The sequence below is a fragment of the Stylophora pistillata genome, chromosome 1 (genome assembly GCF_964205215.1).
Source record: "Stylophora pistillata chromosome 1, jaStyPist1.2, whole genome shotgun sequence".
Classification (NCBI taxonomy): Eukaryota; Metazoa; Cnidaria; class Anthozoa; order Scleractinia; family Pocilloporidae; genus Stylophora; species Stylophora pistillata.
The window spans coordinates 852801-869143 of NC_142519.1; the positions used below are offsets into that span (position 1 = coordinate 852801).

Here is a 16343-nt window from a genome sequence, read left to right on the forward strand (position 1 = left end):
TGCAACGCCTGCTGAGAAGGATTTTCCAAAATTATCATCTTAACCAGTCGATGCGTATGATGCACGATCCTCGCAGTAGAGAGCGCTATTTATGCAATAGCGAAAATCAGACCTAAAAAAAATCAGGCCTGTACGGGATTCGAACCACTGACCTCTGCGATACTAGTGCAGCGCTCTACCAATTGAGCGAACAAGCCAACTGGGAGCAGGCCGTTAAGGTGGCTCGTACCGGTTTTCATCTTTTTGATGGTTTGTAACTTTGAAAGAATACAACAGAAAGACTGACCAAGGCCAGTTGAACACTTTTACGGGGTTGAATTACACAATCATTGGTTATCCAAAAATAAGTGTCATCTCGTCACTAGCAGTTTCCATGGCAATGCTTTCATAGGCTTATTCAGACGCACTTTTTAGCTTGTGGCTTAAATAATTCGAAAACTAACCCGGTGACCCCCTGATTTTTTTTCAGTGATTGCTTTTTGCACTTGAAAAGGATAATGCACAAAGATTTTTGAAAAATTCTACGGAGCGGAATTTCAGAAAATCTACAAAAAGGGCAATTCTCACACATCACAAATTTCCTTCTGTAGAATTTTCTAGTTTTTTTTCTGATGATTCCTTTCGACGTTATTATCACATTGGAACAATAAAAAGAAGGGGTCACCGGACTTGTTTTCATGCAATAGCTTTCGTGAGTTTAGCAATTTCCACGCGCGTTCTCGCGCATTTAAAAATCTGGATTCTATAAGATCGACATTTGCTCATGATCTGTTTTAGCTACCGCTGACAATTGCGTGTGCTCGCGCGAGCACATACGATCCGATGTTTACAGACGTTTACTGCTAAGAAAATCATTAAACAGCCGTCATAGACAGCCTCCTGAGCTCATCTTAAAAATCCTACACATGACTTCTGGCTGTATCATATATTTTCCTTGAAGTTTCAAAGTCTTCTTCCACTTCAGGTCGATTATCCTTCACTTGAGTTCTTCTTTTTTCGCCGTCGCAAGGTTTCATATCGGTTGAATATTTCTTTTAAATGTGAAGTGAAGCAACCTTTACTTCTCCGAAAATCGCCTTCGTTATCTTAGTTTCTATCTCCTGCATTCACAGTGGCCGCTCAACACATCAAATACAAGCTCTTAGGTAAACTTCTCACAAAAGTAGAAAAAATTCCACGCGCCGCCATCTTTGTTTTGAATTTTCATCTTTTGATCTCGCACGTTTCTCTCGCGCGCGTCACGCAAGAGTGACCTGTTCCCCGCGCGAGGAAACTGGTACGTGCCACCTTAAGTTGATTCGTACTAAGCCCGTGATGATAAATCAGGTACGATGAATATATGTAGTTCATATATTCATCGTACTGCGGTTCTAAGATGAAACTGCCTTTCGTTATCACCTTTTTCGTCTGCATTTCTGTTGGTAAGTTTGAGCTCGACACCCACTTTTTTTTAACGGACCAATTTCACTGTTGCTAATTTATCAATGCAAATTAAAGCTTGTGTAACATGCACGCGCTCGGTTCTTCGCGCGTGACGAGGACTAGTTAGTTAATGTCTTACTTTAATTTTCCTTCATCAAATAGTTTTGCTCGGGATTTACTCTTAAGAAGTAGTGTATGTTACTCTGTATAAAGACAACTGAGAGATTGGGCACGATCATTTGGGGAATTCACACATTTACACTTAGAGTCCTGTAAAACATGCAAGATGATTTACATTCCTTATATTCAGCTAGCGCCCATTGATAGCATGAGTAGAACATTTCAGCATGTAAATAAAATCTTTAGAAACATATGTAATTCAGCTGATGACTAATTCAATGTCAAAATGACGAATTTCAGGATTGTTTGAATGCAGTCTCGTCAATTTTTTTTGCACGCCCCGAGGAAGCATTTTTTAAAATTGAAGGATTCATGATATATGTCTAAAAGAAATGCACGCGCTTCTTAATCAATTCTCCAATTATTTTCTCAGAAGCATCGTGTAGACGAAATTCTGTGGCGAAGGCTACAGAATCCTTTATTTCCAGAACTGCTTGAGAACTTTAACTGAAGTGCTGAAATTGTAGTGATCATCGGAAATTGAGCCTTGAAACGGAGACAAAATGCAGCCCGTTTTGATCGGCTAACCAGCGACTTCGCCCACAATGCACTCTGGTTGAGCGTGGTCTCTTAAGTTTCTCTGTAACCCTAGCGCAGCATTTCCTATTCTATTCAAAACATCCACTTCATGAAATAATGATACATTTTGACACACGTTTCGTGGAGGAGACGTACGAGAAGTGTTACCGAACTAAAATTATAATTTCGATTTGATCTCACCTTGGACTGAATGAAATTATTTTCAATGAAAGATGCAAAGATCATCATAATGAAAACTTTAAACAACCTTTTATTAAAAAATGAAACAGCTTTTCAAAACAAGATGCAAAAAAATTAAACGGCTTTTCATTATAAGATGTTTAACAAGCATGCGTGGTAAAAATTTTTGCTTCAGTACACTAAAAAGAACAAAACTTATGAAAATATTCATAACAACTGCATTAAGCCCTTTCTATAACTACAAAGTTCAACAACAACCAACAAAACTACGTCTTTTCATCCTAATACAGCAAAGCCATCAAAGTGCATGTGATGAGAGCAGCGACGCTGACTTTCTGTAGTGTGGCAGCGTTACACAGGTCTCCAGAACAACAATTTAGTTCACATTTTCCCTTGTCTTTACAGATGTCGAGGGTGCTAAGGTCACTATCGCACATTTCTTTAGTCGTACAGCCTTTCCCATATGCTGCAGCGGATGCACTTTCGTCTTTTACGTCTGCAGATACTTTATAGCAGCGATCGCTAATGGAAGGACAATCTACTTCTTTTCTGATGTCTTTGCAGTCATCCCAGCCTTTGGTGGTCAAACATTCGTAACACTTCAAGCCGTATCCTAAGGAAAAAAAAACATTTTAATGTTGTTGTCACATTGCGTGGTAGCTCTTCAGATTTAGTGCGTGTTGTGAAATGTTATGCGAAATAGTCATGCACGTTAAATAAACAGCTGTATGCTATTCACTTTTATTCAAACAGATGTTTAGATACTATCAAAAGAAAGCAGTGGGCTGTTATCGTGCCCAAGAAAGCCTTAAAAAAGGAGACGAATCATCGAAGAATGACCTCTACAAAACAAAGGGGGAACAAACTACTCATAATAAGCTATCTAAAATATTCCTTCACGAACATTGTAACATTGAGGTTTTTCGTCTTTCCATCTTCAACAAAATGGGTTATAACGGCGACAGTACTTCACAACCGGGACGAGAAATAAATACTATAAAGTGAAATGGTTCCAGCCGTTGCATGTTTCATCATCTTCTATGAAATACCCTCGCCATTGGCGTGTTACGAAACATCTCGCATGAGCGAGATTTACGCTCATGCGAAAACAGTTACCTCTCCAAGTATTTGTTCAACTAAAATGTGGAAATAAAGAATGCTGTAGCCTTCGCCGCAGAATTTCATCTACACGATGCTTCTGAGAAAATAATCAGTGGAGAATTGATTAAGAAGCAGGTGCATTTCTTTCTGACATATCATGAATCAATCACTAAAAATGCTTTCCCATGGCGAGCAAAACATAATCGACGAGCCTGCACTCAAATAATCTTGGAATTCGTCATTTTGATATTCAATATGTCATCAACTGAATTACATATGTTTCTAAAGATTTTCTTTGCCTGCTGAAAATGTTCTACTCACGCTATAAATGGGCGCTGGCTGAATGTCAGGAATGAAAATCGTCTGGCATGTTTTACAGGATTCTAAGTGTAAATGTGTGAATTCCTTAAATGATCGCACCCAATCTTTCAGTTGTCTTAATGCAGAGTGATATACCCTACTTCTAAATAGTAAATCCTGAACAAAACCATTTGATAAAGGAAAATTAAAGTAATAAACTAACAAGTTCTCGTCGTGCGCGAAGAGCCGAGCGCGTGCATGTCACACAAACTTTGCATTGATATTTTAGTAACAGTGAAATTAGTCCCTAGAAAAAGTGGGTGTTGAGCTCAAACTTACCAACGGATATGCAGAGGAAAAAGGTGATAACGAAAAGCAGCTTCATCTTAGAACTCGAATGCCTCTCCTCTTTTTTTCGTTTAGAACGCCAAAAGGGTAGATAGCTTGGTAAAGCAAGACGGCTTCTGATGAATTCAGAGGAGTAACCTTTATTTTCTCCAACAGAACTAAGTTTAGATCCAACCAATCATAAGGGTTGATTTGATTATCTGTCATAATTTTTAACCAATCACACTTAATGGGCGGACTTATCATTGTTTGAGTGATAATAATAATAATAAGTAAGATCTTTTGACAGGGAGCCCACGTCACAAAGTGTGGTTTTCAGTGAGGCCCTGCATAAATCTAACGTAAGGATAACAGAAAATATAACTATGGTTATCAAGAAAAGGATAAAAGGGCATAATCAATAGAAGAGACTACATGTTTTTAACAAGACGTCTAAAAACTGAAAAATAGGAAATGTTCCTAATGCCGTCTGGGAGAGCGTTCCAGTCATCTACTGCATGACAAACAAACCGATGCTGACCCCATGTACGCTTTGATTGTGGTTTACAAATGTTGTTATTAAAACGAGTGTTATAATCATGCATGTCTTTAAAATGATTAAAATTAAAATTCCAATCAATTAGTCCATTCAAGGACTTAAAAACCAAAAATAGACGATGAGATCTTCGTCTTTTTTCCAATGTATCCCAACCAAGTAGATCAAGAGCTTCTGTTGCTGATGAATGCTTTGGCATATCTAAAATTAATTTAGCTGCTTTATTCTGGAGTAATTGGATCTTGTTCATCAGAGTGGTGTTGGATTTATCCCCCCAAGTCACATCAGCATAATCAAGGATTGGCAGCACCATGGCTTTTACAAAGAGTTCCCTTGTATTTCTTGGCATAAGATGTTTTATTCTCTGTAAAACGCCAAGCCTCTGAGACACTTTGGTCTTAATGTAATCCACGTGATCAGTCCAAGTCAGATTCTCATTGATAATTACGCCCAGACACTTGAACGAATTGACTCTGTCTAACTCCTTCTCCTTGATTGTTAATGTGAATTCTTCTAAGGTGTTAAGTTTCCTTGGACCGCCAATGAGCATGAATTTAGACTTCGAGATATTTAGTGTAAGTTTATGCTCGTAGAGCCACTGAGCTAGCCTGTCCAGATCCTGATTCAACATTGAGAAGAGCAGTAGATAGCAGTGTCATCAGCGAATAAGGTGACCGTAGTGTTCCGAAGGACCTTGGGTAGATCGTTGATGTAAATGGCAAATAGTAATGGACCGAGAATAGACCCCTGAGGAACACCAACGGAAACCTTCCGCGCAGGAGAAGAGGCTTGACCAATCACAGTCTTCTGGTAACGAGAGGATAAATAGGAATGGAACCACTCAAGATTCTTGCTGCGTAATCCTAGAGATTTGAGCTTCCCGAGTAAAAGGACATGGTCAACGGTGTCGAAGGCTTTCTTCAGATCAATAAAAACTACACCATTTACTAAACCTTTATCCATATTACTTAGCACTTCATCGGTAAACTGCGTTAGAGCTAAAGCGGTAGATCTTGCACGTCTAAAGCCAAACTGGTTCACAGCAAGCAGATTGTTGGAGTCGAGGTAGCCGTAAAGTTGAGAATGAACAGCTCTCTCAATTACTTTACTGACCGTGGGCAGGATAGAAATGGGACGATAGTTATCTTTATCGGACTTATCACCTTCTTTGAAAAGAGCAGTCACTTTCGCACATTTCCAAGATGATGGGAATTGACCCTTCTCAAAAGAGAGGTTTATGATATCCCTCAGAGGTGAAGCAAGTACATTTGCTGCATCACGGAGTAAACGTGCACTGATGTTGTCTAGTCCTACCGCTTTATTGGTTTTCATTAGGCGCAACTGCTTTTCAACAAAGGCTGACGTCACATACTTGAGAGAGAACGATAAGGTAGGAACTGCATCGTACTGAGTCGGTTTTAAACCACGAAAGGCCTTTGCAAGGCTCTTACCGATGCTTGAAAAGTGATTGTTTAGAGTTTCTGCAATGCCTTTGGGGTCAGTCTGCAATTTTCCATGACCAAAAACTGCATTAATTTCATTGTTGTTAGAGGGAAGTGTCTCTTTAATTGCTTTCCACATCTTGGAGCTGTCACCTTTAGCATCTTCTATCAGCCGACAATAATATTTCGATTTCAGCTTCTTTTCCTCGCTATTCGCACAGTTCCTCAATTTTCGGTACATTTGCCAGTGATACTGCGAGTTCTTACGCTTCTGAGCCTGTTTCCAGTGGTAATCTCGATCACTCCGAATTTCGAGGAGTTTGTTCGTAACCCATGGTGTCTTTGTCCCCTTCGCACGCTTTGATTTTATCGGAGCGTGGTCGTTTGCAATGCTATTGAAAAGACCTTCCCAGAGGAACACGGCATCATCAACATCATTAGCACTTTCGATTATGCTCCAAGGTAAGTTGCTGAGATCACGCAAGAATGCTTCTTTGTCGTAGCTTTTAAAACAACGATACTCGAGCAACTTTGGTGGAAGTTTCTTTACACCTCCCTTGATAGTACAGAACACAATGCTATGATCGCTGATGCTTGACTGCAGAACATCGGACTGCACGACCCTGTGAGTGTTGTTAACGAACATCAAGTCTATCGTGGTGCTAGAACTCAGTGACCCGAGTAGGTTTACAAATAATCTGAGAAAGACTGTGTTGTAATGCAAATTCATCAAGTTTACGGCGTAACTGATTCTTGGTGGAATAATCAATATTATAGTCACCCACCAAAACAATATCGGAGTTTTCAGTGTCGATGTAATTTAGCGAATCAGCTAGATTTGAAATAAAACCATCGATGTTCACATCATCAGGTCTGTAAGAACAGCACAGTATCATTCGTTTGCATTTAGGTCTCTTGATTTCCACCCACAGACATTCAAAGTTATGCTTTATGAGATCAGACATAACGACAAAGGGGATTCCATCCCGGACGAAAATTAAAACTCCTCCACCACAACTTTTGGTCAAACACTATCTTCCAGAAAAAAGCTCCATCTTCCCAGAAAGATGGAGCTTTTCCGAGAATTCAGGAAGTTGATTCTCTTTCACGAAGAGCATTGTTTTGGCCTCCTTCCAGATCTGAACTATAAATAAAAGACAAAGATAACACGCCATACTGCAGTTTACGATCATGTGTTGTGGTTCTAAGAAGCTGAGTCGACCCTCTCCTTCCTTTTGACGTTTTTGTTCAAATTAAACGTCACTTCAGAGCTTTTTCATGTGTGTCAATTCAATTTTCTTAGGATAGCGAGCCTTTCGAGGCTCTGCATCCACATTTTTAGAGGTCAACAGGTCTTTTTCGCGGAAATATTTTGAAGATCGAGGGGGTTTTTCTGGGAATTGACTGCTCCGCTAAATTTATTAGCTACTAGACGCATATCTGCGTGAACTCGGGGCTTTCATCATCGCACATCTGGAGTTATCTTTAGGGGACTGCCACATTGCCATTGTTACTGTCGTCACGCAATGGCGCTGCGCGCCAGGTCTAAAACTAGATATGTCATGTTTGGATCCTCCGCTGGTTTAGGACAAACACTCGGAGTCTTTACAAGGAGTTGTATGCGAAACGTGTCAGAAGCAAGACTATTTTCGCTCAAAAAATGCTCTAACTTTCTAAAATGGTTGCAACTAAACATTGCTGTTGGGGTACATATAAAAATGACTCAAGATATCCAGAGAGATTGCCAGATTCGCTTAAAGAAATGCTTAAAAACGGCCGGAAAGCCGAAGCATGACTTGGAACTTTGTCAACGCCGGGTAATTAAATGCATGTTCTAGAAAGAATTTCTCAGTTGATAGTATTAACTACAATACTTATATTTGTGATGTACACTGAAATCCTTGACAAAAGCCTTTTCAAACCGCTTGTTTGGAAACGTTACATACACGACATCTCGCTATGGAGTACAAACAAAGCAACAATAGAACGTTTCCTTGAAAAAGCTAACAATTGTTGTGGCGGCATAGTAGAGGGAGCTGGTTAGGAAGCGCGGCGAACTTCAAAGAAGTAACTCTTTGTTCAGATTTATGAGCTATGACGTCACACGACCGTGCACACTCGAAACAAACATGGCGTGACGAGATTTAGGCGGCGTCATGTTCCTCGATTAAAAATGTGTTTTTAGACGCAAAATACGCTACATATAAGTTCGATTCTCGCTAGTTGATCTCTCTACAATGCCTGGAGACAATTGTTCTGTCTTTGGATGTGGTTCGTGCCGTAGAACCAAAGGAATCGGCATCTGGAAACTACCCGCTCCCCTCAACGATGACTTTCGAAAATGGCGCGAAGCTTGGCTAAACGAGCAGACGAAATATCGAGTCATTGATAAAGATTTTCAAAACCAAATTGATAATGATAAAGTATTTACATGTGAAAAGGATTTCAAGCCAGAAGACATTGAAATTTGTAAGTATTTGGCCTTGTTTTGCCTTAAGTTAATGTAGATGTCACACACAAACATAGGCGCCTATACACTAAAATAACTTGCTTGTTTTATCGATCGAAACATCAATACATTATCTTATAATTTCTTATTATGCCTTTTGAAGTTAAATCTACAAAGTTGACAAAGAAACAACCGAAGTTTGGGGCCCTACCATGCCAAAACATGCCTAAAAAGGGTCATCCAACCACCCTAACTCAACCACGGCCAGCACGCATCGTGAGAGAAAGTACTACAATAGAAAGCGCAAGAAATCGTTATTTCCACAGCAATTTTCCAGATTTCTGTAAAAAGATCCAAACGCTTAAATGCCTCAGTGAGTGGAGAGTCGAAGAGATGGCTGATAGAGGTACAGGTTTCTCCTGGGAGAGGGTATGCAATATGTTCTTACAGAGAGATTTTGCCAAGACAGCTTAGAGGAATACTTTGGTAATCAAAGGAAGTTGGGAAGAAGAAATGACAACCCAGACATGAGATCATTTGGTTATAATGATAACACCATTCGCATACAGAGATCAGTTTCGTGCCAAAGTGGGAACACCCGTGGAAGAAAAGATAAAAGAAAAGCTTGGGTAAATGTATGCGATGAACCTGTGCGCAAAAGATCAGCCAAAAAATGCAATTAGTTAATAATGAAATTAAAGTAGTCAATAACTAATTTCCTTTTTGGCAGGTCTTTTGTGCACTGGTTCATCATATGGGGCAAAACCTCTTTTATTAACAGAAAAGATATATCAAAACACATTCCATATACTCTAAAGCTTCTAAACTGGGGGAACTAGTGCTATGTGTAATTAGGGATGAAAATGTTCTTAAGGAATTAATTCCTCTTTTCAGTTAATAGTAGAGGTGTTGCCCCATCACACGGTGGCAATCATGACATAATAAGGCAAGAACAAACTAATTTGGAATAAATAGAATCATGAGAAAGATTCCCAATCTTGAAAGTTCCCTGTCACAGCTGCCATCATGTCATGGAGGAAAGCCTCTTTAGGGTTGAAAAGTCTTACTGTGGATTTCGGTTGAATGTGGAGGCACAAGAGTGTTATCGAAACCAAAACTCGCAGTAATAAGTTTACTTTATTCATAGCTTTATTGACTTTATTTTTTTAAAATGAAAGAAATAAAGGCTTTTGTAGCCCGCAGTTAGCAAAGCTATTCTAGGCGGGCTACCTAAACAGACACTGTATAGGCTCTCACACACACACACACACGCACGCACACACACACGCAACAATGAAATAAATAAATAAATGAGCAAATAAAAATAAATAATAAATAATAGTAGTAATAATCATGTTAAAGGTTTTAACTGAGCCAGTCACACAAGGGAGTTTTTAACAGGTCAAAGAGAAAGCTAATCAGTTGAAATACAAATATAAGCTAGAAAGGTCAAGGTAGCGCAAGTCAACATTCATCTCCTCAATTTCAAGAATTTTCAAAAGCAAGTGAATTAGCTCACGTTTAAAAGGTGCTTTCTTTAGCTTACGAATTTCAGGGGGGATGCCATTCCATATTTTCGCACCAACTCTAGAAAAGGAAAACAACTGATGATTTGTTCTCGCCTGTTTTATATAAAAGCTTCCAGCTACTGAGAAACGAGTAGAGTAGGAATGAACCTGTTCAGAGTGAGTAAAAAGTTCAGAAATATTGAGAGGAGCACAGCGATTTTTGATGTCATGTAACAGAGAGGCAACCAATTTGAAGTAAAGCATTTTTATCGGTAGAATTCCCGAACGACTAAAAAGAGGAGCACTGTGAGATGTATAATCGGAAAAGTGCATTAGACGAAGAACCCGCTTTTGTAAAATGACGATTTTGTTTAGATGAGTATTCGCGGCTTGGCCCCAAGCAACGAGACCATAGGAAATATACGGTTCAATTAGCGAGCGGTAAATGTTTTTAAGAGTAGTGAGCGGTACCAAGTGTCTTAGCCTTGCAACAATACCGATACCTTTGCTTATTTTCGTGGAAATGTAGTTAATATGATGCTTCCAGGAGAGATTACCGTCAATTAGAACACCTAGGTATTTAACATATGTCTTACGTTCAAGAGATACCAATTGCTCCGAGTTATTATCAAGTATTTTAAGGTTTACTTCTCGGTATAGTTTGTGTTGATAAGGATGAAAAATAGCGAAATTAGATTTGGATACGTTAAGAGATAATTTGTTTGAATTCAGCCATTCACACAACTTTAATATCTCTTCATTAACGACAACTTCAAGTTTGTTTAGATCTTTTTCTGCATATAGTAAATTGGTATCATCAGCAAATAGGTAAAAGTCAAACTTTTTAGAGGAACGATGCATGTCATTGACATAAATTAAGAAAAGAAGCGGACCAAGTATAGAACCTTGAGGGACTCCACACACTATTCTCTCTTTGCTAGAGACAATAGAACCGATTTGGGTTGATTGCATCCTGACAGACAAGTATGATGAGAACCAGTCATTAATCAATCCTCTAATTCCATAATGGTGTAATTTATGCAACAAAATCGAATGATCAACCGTGTCGAAGGCCTTTTTCAAGTCAATGAAAATGCCACAGGAATATAATTTTTTATCAATGTTGTTTTGAATTGTATTTAGAATATCCAGAATTGCATGTTGAGTTGAGCAGTTCTCTCTAAATCCATATTGCGATGTGAAAAATATATCATTTTTATTTATAAAAGATTTTAGGCGTTTGTACATTAGTTTTTCGAATATTCGATTAAACACGGACAGTAACGATATTGGGCGATAATTGTTTGGGTCAGTTTCATCATCCGCTTTATAAATTGGAATTACTACAGCATGCTTTAATTTGTGGGGATAGATACCAGTTGAAATGGACATGTTCATTAGTTCAGCTAGGGTATGAGATAAAGCTTGACGTGCGGACTTCAAAAGACGAACTGGACATGAATAAAGTCCGTAGGCATTTTTTTGATTGAGTACTCAAAATTTCCATTTCAATTTCAGTAGAAGTGACAGCGTCAAAAAAGAAAGAATTGGTGTAATTTGAATTCCTTAGGTAATCCTTAAAGTCCCTGGTGGATAATGGTATGCTATTTGCAAGTTTAGGTCCGACAGATGCGAAATGATAATTCAATGCACTAGCTATTTCTGATTGGTTTTGTGTTGTACCCCGGTTGTTTGGAAGCTGGAGCGACGATACGAGCTTAGTCTTTTTGTGCTTATTAATTAAAGTGTTAATCCCCTCCCAAGTTTTTTTCATATTATTTAGGTTGCTACTAAAATAGGATTGATAGTAAAGTCTTTTACTCTGGCGAGTAAGGCTTAAAATTGTGTTCCTGTACAACTTGTATGTAGCCGTGTCACCAGAGTAAAAGAGATCGTTCTTAATTTTTATTGATCTACGTAAACCTCTAGTTATCCACGGTTTAGATAGTTGCTTGGCCTTGCGTTTTGATACAAATTTGAGAGGAGCATGTCTATTAACAATTTTATTCAATCTGTTGTAGGACGAAGAAAAGCGTTTGTCAATAGAGCCATTAGAGATCAAACCGGTCCAGTCAGTTTGAGAAAGGTCACTAATAAAGTTTTCTTCCGAGAATCTCGAATAGTCACGGATTTTAGTCCCCTGATACCGAGATTTTAAAGATGGAGAATGGATGATGCAAAATTGAGAGTAGTGGTCACTTATATCTGAGACAATGTTGCCGCTGGAGAGTTTAAAGCCAATGCTGTTAACAAGAATATTGTCAATAAGTGTAGCAGAATTATTATGGACTCTTGTAGGCTTGTCAATTACTGGAAAAAGGAGTAACTTTGCAGGGACAGCAGAAAGTTATGAGAAAAATCACAGGTTTCAGATTTGAGGAGATCAATGTTGAAGTCACCCATGACATATATCGGTTTATTAGCAGAGCTTAGTCTTTCTATTGTCATATCGAAATACGTTTGAAATTGTTCAGGAGAAGTATGTTGCCTGTAGATTACACCACATATAACATTTTTACCTATTAAAAATTCGAGTTCAATCCATAAGGCCTGGAAAGCCTCGTTAGAGGTTTTTTCGAGAACTGTGTAATTTAAACTGGCGTCAACATACATACCAACACCTCCACAAGAAAGAGGAGTTGGCACCTGTTCGAATTGGTAATTAGGTATATGTGGATTAAAGTCTATTCTGGCCGAATTTGTAATTTTAGTTTCGGTTATTCCGATTACGCTGAAGTGGTAGTCTAGTTCATCCAGTAAATGTACTTGCAAATTTTCAAGGTTACGTCGAAGGCTTCGTACATTATTATGTAGAATTGAGAAAGATGTTTTGTTTTCATCTCGCATGAGATCGTTTTTAAACTTGCAAAAGCTATGTGGTGAGAAATATCGGCTTCGAATTTGTTGATTATTTAGGTTGCTATCAGGATTGACACTACTTTGAGTATTCAAACTAAAAATATCTAATTCATGGAGGCTACGGAGCTTATCTAAGTACTTTTTCGTTGGCAAGTTACTGTTCAGGCTATTATTGAACTGACCATGCGTTCGGATGATATCAACATTTGAGAACGGAAGGTTTTTTAACAAAGATTTGTTTGCTCGGCAAACATATCTGTCACTTAGGACTACCATTGAGAGTTGTTATTACGAGATATATACTTAGCTTTGGTCTCCGTTTTCCAGACTGAGCAAATCACCAATATTCTTGATCTTGATGGCTCGAGACGTAGCATCTTTCCGTAAATAAACAAAGGAGCCCTTTGACCAACAGTACTGGTAATAATGCTGTTCTTTAAACTTCTTCGCCTCGAACAGGACTGTTTGCATTCGGGGTGACAAATGATCAAAAATTCTAACCGCGCTTAACGAGGCATCCTCAGGGAGTCCAACGGAAGCCGGGTCCAATTTGCATGCATCTTTACGATGATTCATGACGCTTTCTTTGGCTAAACGCCTGACAAATCTACAAACTATCGGCTTTGGCTTTCCATTGTTATTCCTGCTGGGAACACGATGGGCGGTGTCAATGTCATACATCGATAGATCAGCTCCCGTTTCTTTAAAAATGTTTAGGCAAAGCTTGCTTATCGAGGCTGCGGATTCATCTTGCAGCCTCTCAGGCACTCCCACAATTTTTACATTATACTGGAAACTATGTTCTTGAATTTCGTCAATAGCATTTCCAATAATATCTACCTTGGCTTTCAGCTCTTCGAGTTTGGTGCTTACTGAAGTTCGTCTTTGGCCATGCCGCTAAAGAGATGGAAGTCGTCGTATTTCTTGCTCAAGAACTCTACACATTGGGCACCTTCTTCGCTGGGCAGAACTTCTTCGCTTCTCTCGCTATGTCGCTGTATCAACTCCTTCAATCTAGCTACCTCGTCCGACATTGACGATAGTTGCGCTTTAAGTATGTTATTCTCCTTCTTCAAAGCCGCAACTGACCCAGGCATTGCACAAAGGTTAAACGAAAGGACACACAAAAAAAAAACAGAATGTAATTCGATTAGTCATCTCAACCATTTGTGAAACGTTGTCTACATCCAGTGGTGTGTATCAAAGGAAATCTTTCGTGAGATAATAAATGTCTCTTTAATGACTTTATCTTACAATATTGTATTTAGTTCTAGAAAGGTACTTCGCTACAAGCAAGCATTACATAAATGAATACATGTGTTTAATTTAAACTCTAATACAATATATTCAAAACTGCAAACATCTATACTAGTTACTGTTATTATACTGCAAATCATTGCATTGACTGATGACAATAAAACCCTCAAATTGAATAACTTAATATGCAATAGAGTGCAAATAATTATACCAAGATGATTCAATTGTTGTCTCTTTGAGTCTTACTATTTCAAAGATATATTATATGCACTCTAAAGACAAAATAGACATAAATAGAGACAAGAAAGCAATGAATGAAATGAGTATCATTTGACCATACTGTTACCCATTTTTCACAGTTACTGTAAGGCAAAACCACTCTCACTCATTCTAACTGAAACATAATGCGATTGTATTATCACTGTAATATGTACATAGGAACTATTAATTGAAAGTAAAGTTACATTGACATGCTCTTTAATCTTGTCGTTCTCGCTCATTATTATAAGCATGGGAAGCTCGGCTGATTTCTTTGCGGAGACCCTTGCTTTTCAGCTGCTTTGCTCTGACCTTGTGTTTTTGTATAATATACTTAGCAAATGAATAAGAGCCTACCCTTGTATACAGCCATACTATGTTGTGTAACATATCTTTGCCAACATTGCTGGGGATTTCGAGTTCACTATTGGATAGCCAGTTACTATATGCAGTGACAACATCCACATCAGCTACAGTTTTAGAAACAACACTACTACAATCGATTTTATGTGTAGTCCAATCAGAAGAAGCAAGTCTAAAATAATGTTCACTTCTTTCGAAAATAAGTTGAGCCCCTCTAGTTACAGCCCATAGACCACCACGATTCAGACTGCTAATAAGCTTGTGGTTTTCTAACTTGTCACCTGCTTTTCCAGCTTTTAGGATGGACATTGCCTGCTCATTTTCAGGAGTTTTGACCTTTGCTTGAGATAGTTTTCTGTGTAGGTTATGAAGAACATAACCACCAACATATTGTAGACCTGATAGCTCAATATTGGAGAGCTTCTGTTTGCAATTTTCATTTTTCTTGACTTGTGTATCCTTGCTTTCTTTGCTGTGTACCAGTAGACAGTCAGCGACTTTTGTTGACAGAAGTATAGCAATGTTTTTTGACAAATTGACAAAATAGGTATCTGAATTATAGACAACGGTGGAGTAAAATTCAGCATAAAATTTTTCTACGTTGCCGGTTCGTACGAGATTGTTGTATAGGGTTTGGATTAGAGTAAATTCACCACTTGTGGTGTTTACATGACTTGAGAAAGTGTTTACTTGTTCTTTCATCTTTGCTGTGTAGATTTTACTCATCAATATCTTTTCTTTCGCCTTTCCCATGATTCGAGTGTAGATTTCCGGGGTTAAATACTGTTGTTGTTCGGTATTTTCGCGATCACCTAACTTTTCAGCTGGGTGCTTGACAGTGATGTGACGTTTCAAGCCAGCCTTACTTTTGCAAATTTTCTGACAAAATTCGCACGAGATAGTTTCTGGTTCAACCTGAAAAACCATCAATATCCTTTAAGTATTGCAATTGTCTATATAAAGATCCAGTTGACTTCTAACTGTAGCATAAATCGGGGTTAGTACTACATTCCAACACAACGCTGTACTGTAATACGCCATCGATAAATCTGCAGTCAAAACACCACAGTTTTTAGCTAAATTATTACTTAACTGAGACGCATTTTGAAGTTACTTCAACAGCAGCATCAGTAAAATTACTTTCTAGGGCATCATCTTCTTCCAAAATACTTAAGATCGCATCAAAATCATCTCCAAAGATATAGAGTTCGCTAAAGTCCGTACTATCCGCCATGTTGGCAAAGACTGTGTGCACGGTCACGCATGGATGAGGGTACGTTCAAGTTCATCCAGCAAACAATAGGAGCGCTCTTCGAAGTTCGCCGCGCTTCCTAACCAGCTCCCTCTACTAACTATGATCAAGTCCATAATGTTTTCCCGACATGAAGCAGTCACGAACACGTGTGATGAGGTCTGCTCGTTTCGCGTTTAATTTCAAGCCTCTACACTTTAACCAACGCTTCAATTGTGTGTTTGTATAGTTCTCTGGGTCTTTCTCGAACTTTGAGCCAGGAACATCGTCGTTTTGATTTAAAATACGAGCTTTAGAGACGTTTAAACTACAGATGGGCGCATCATCACCCATATACCTTTACTCGAGA

The 16343-nt window shown here is 38.6% G+C and overlaps 2 protein-coding genes and 1 pseudogene across 2 annotated transcripts; all 3 read right to left on the reverse strand.

The window, feature by feature from the left end:
* Window positions 1-2372: 2372 nt before the first annotated feature.
* Window positions 2373-4221, reverse strand: LOC148740719 (uncharacterized). The gene is made up of 2 exons (XM_088729944.1): window positions 4063-4221; window positions 2373-2935 (listed from the first exon to the last, which is right to left on the reverse strand). The coding sequence occupies exons 1-2, from the start codon at window positions 4106-4108 to the stop codon at window positions 2604-2606; spliced, it is 378 nt and encodes a 125-aa protein (XP_088586070.1). The 5' UTR covers window positions 4109-4221; the 3' UTR covers window positions 2373-2603.
* Window positions 4222-12712: 8491 nt separating this feature from the next.
* On the reverse strand, window positions 12713-13979 carry LOC148740720 (uncharacterized; annotated as a pseudogene).
* A 270-nt stretch (window positions 13980-14249) lies between these two features.
* LOC148740721 (uncharacterized) lies at window positions 14250-16343 on the reverse strand. The gene is made up of 2 exons (XM_088734982.1): window positions 15857-16343; window positions 14250-15657 (listed from the first exon to the last, which is right to left on the reverse strand). Exons 1-2 carry the CDS (start codon window positions 15974-15976, stop codon window positions 14599-14601), a joined length of 1179 nt encoding a protein of 392 aa, XP_088591108.1. The 5' UTR covers window positions 15977-16343; the 3' UTR covers window positions 14250-14598.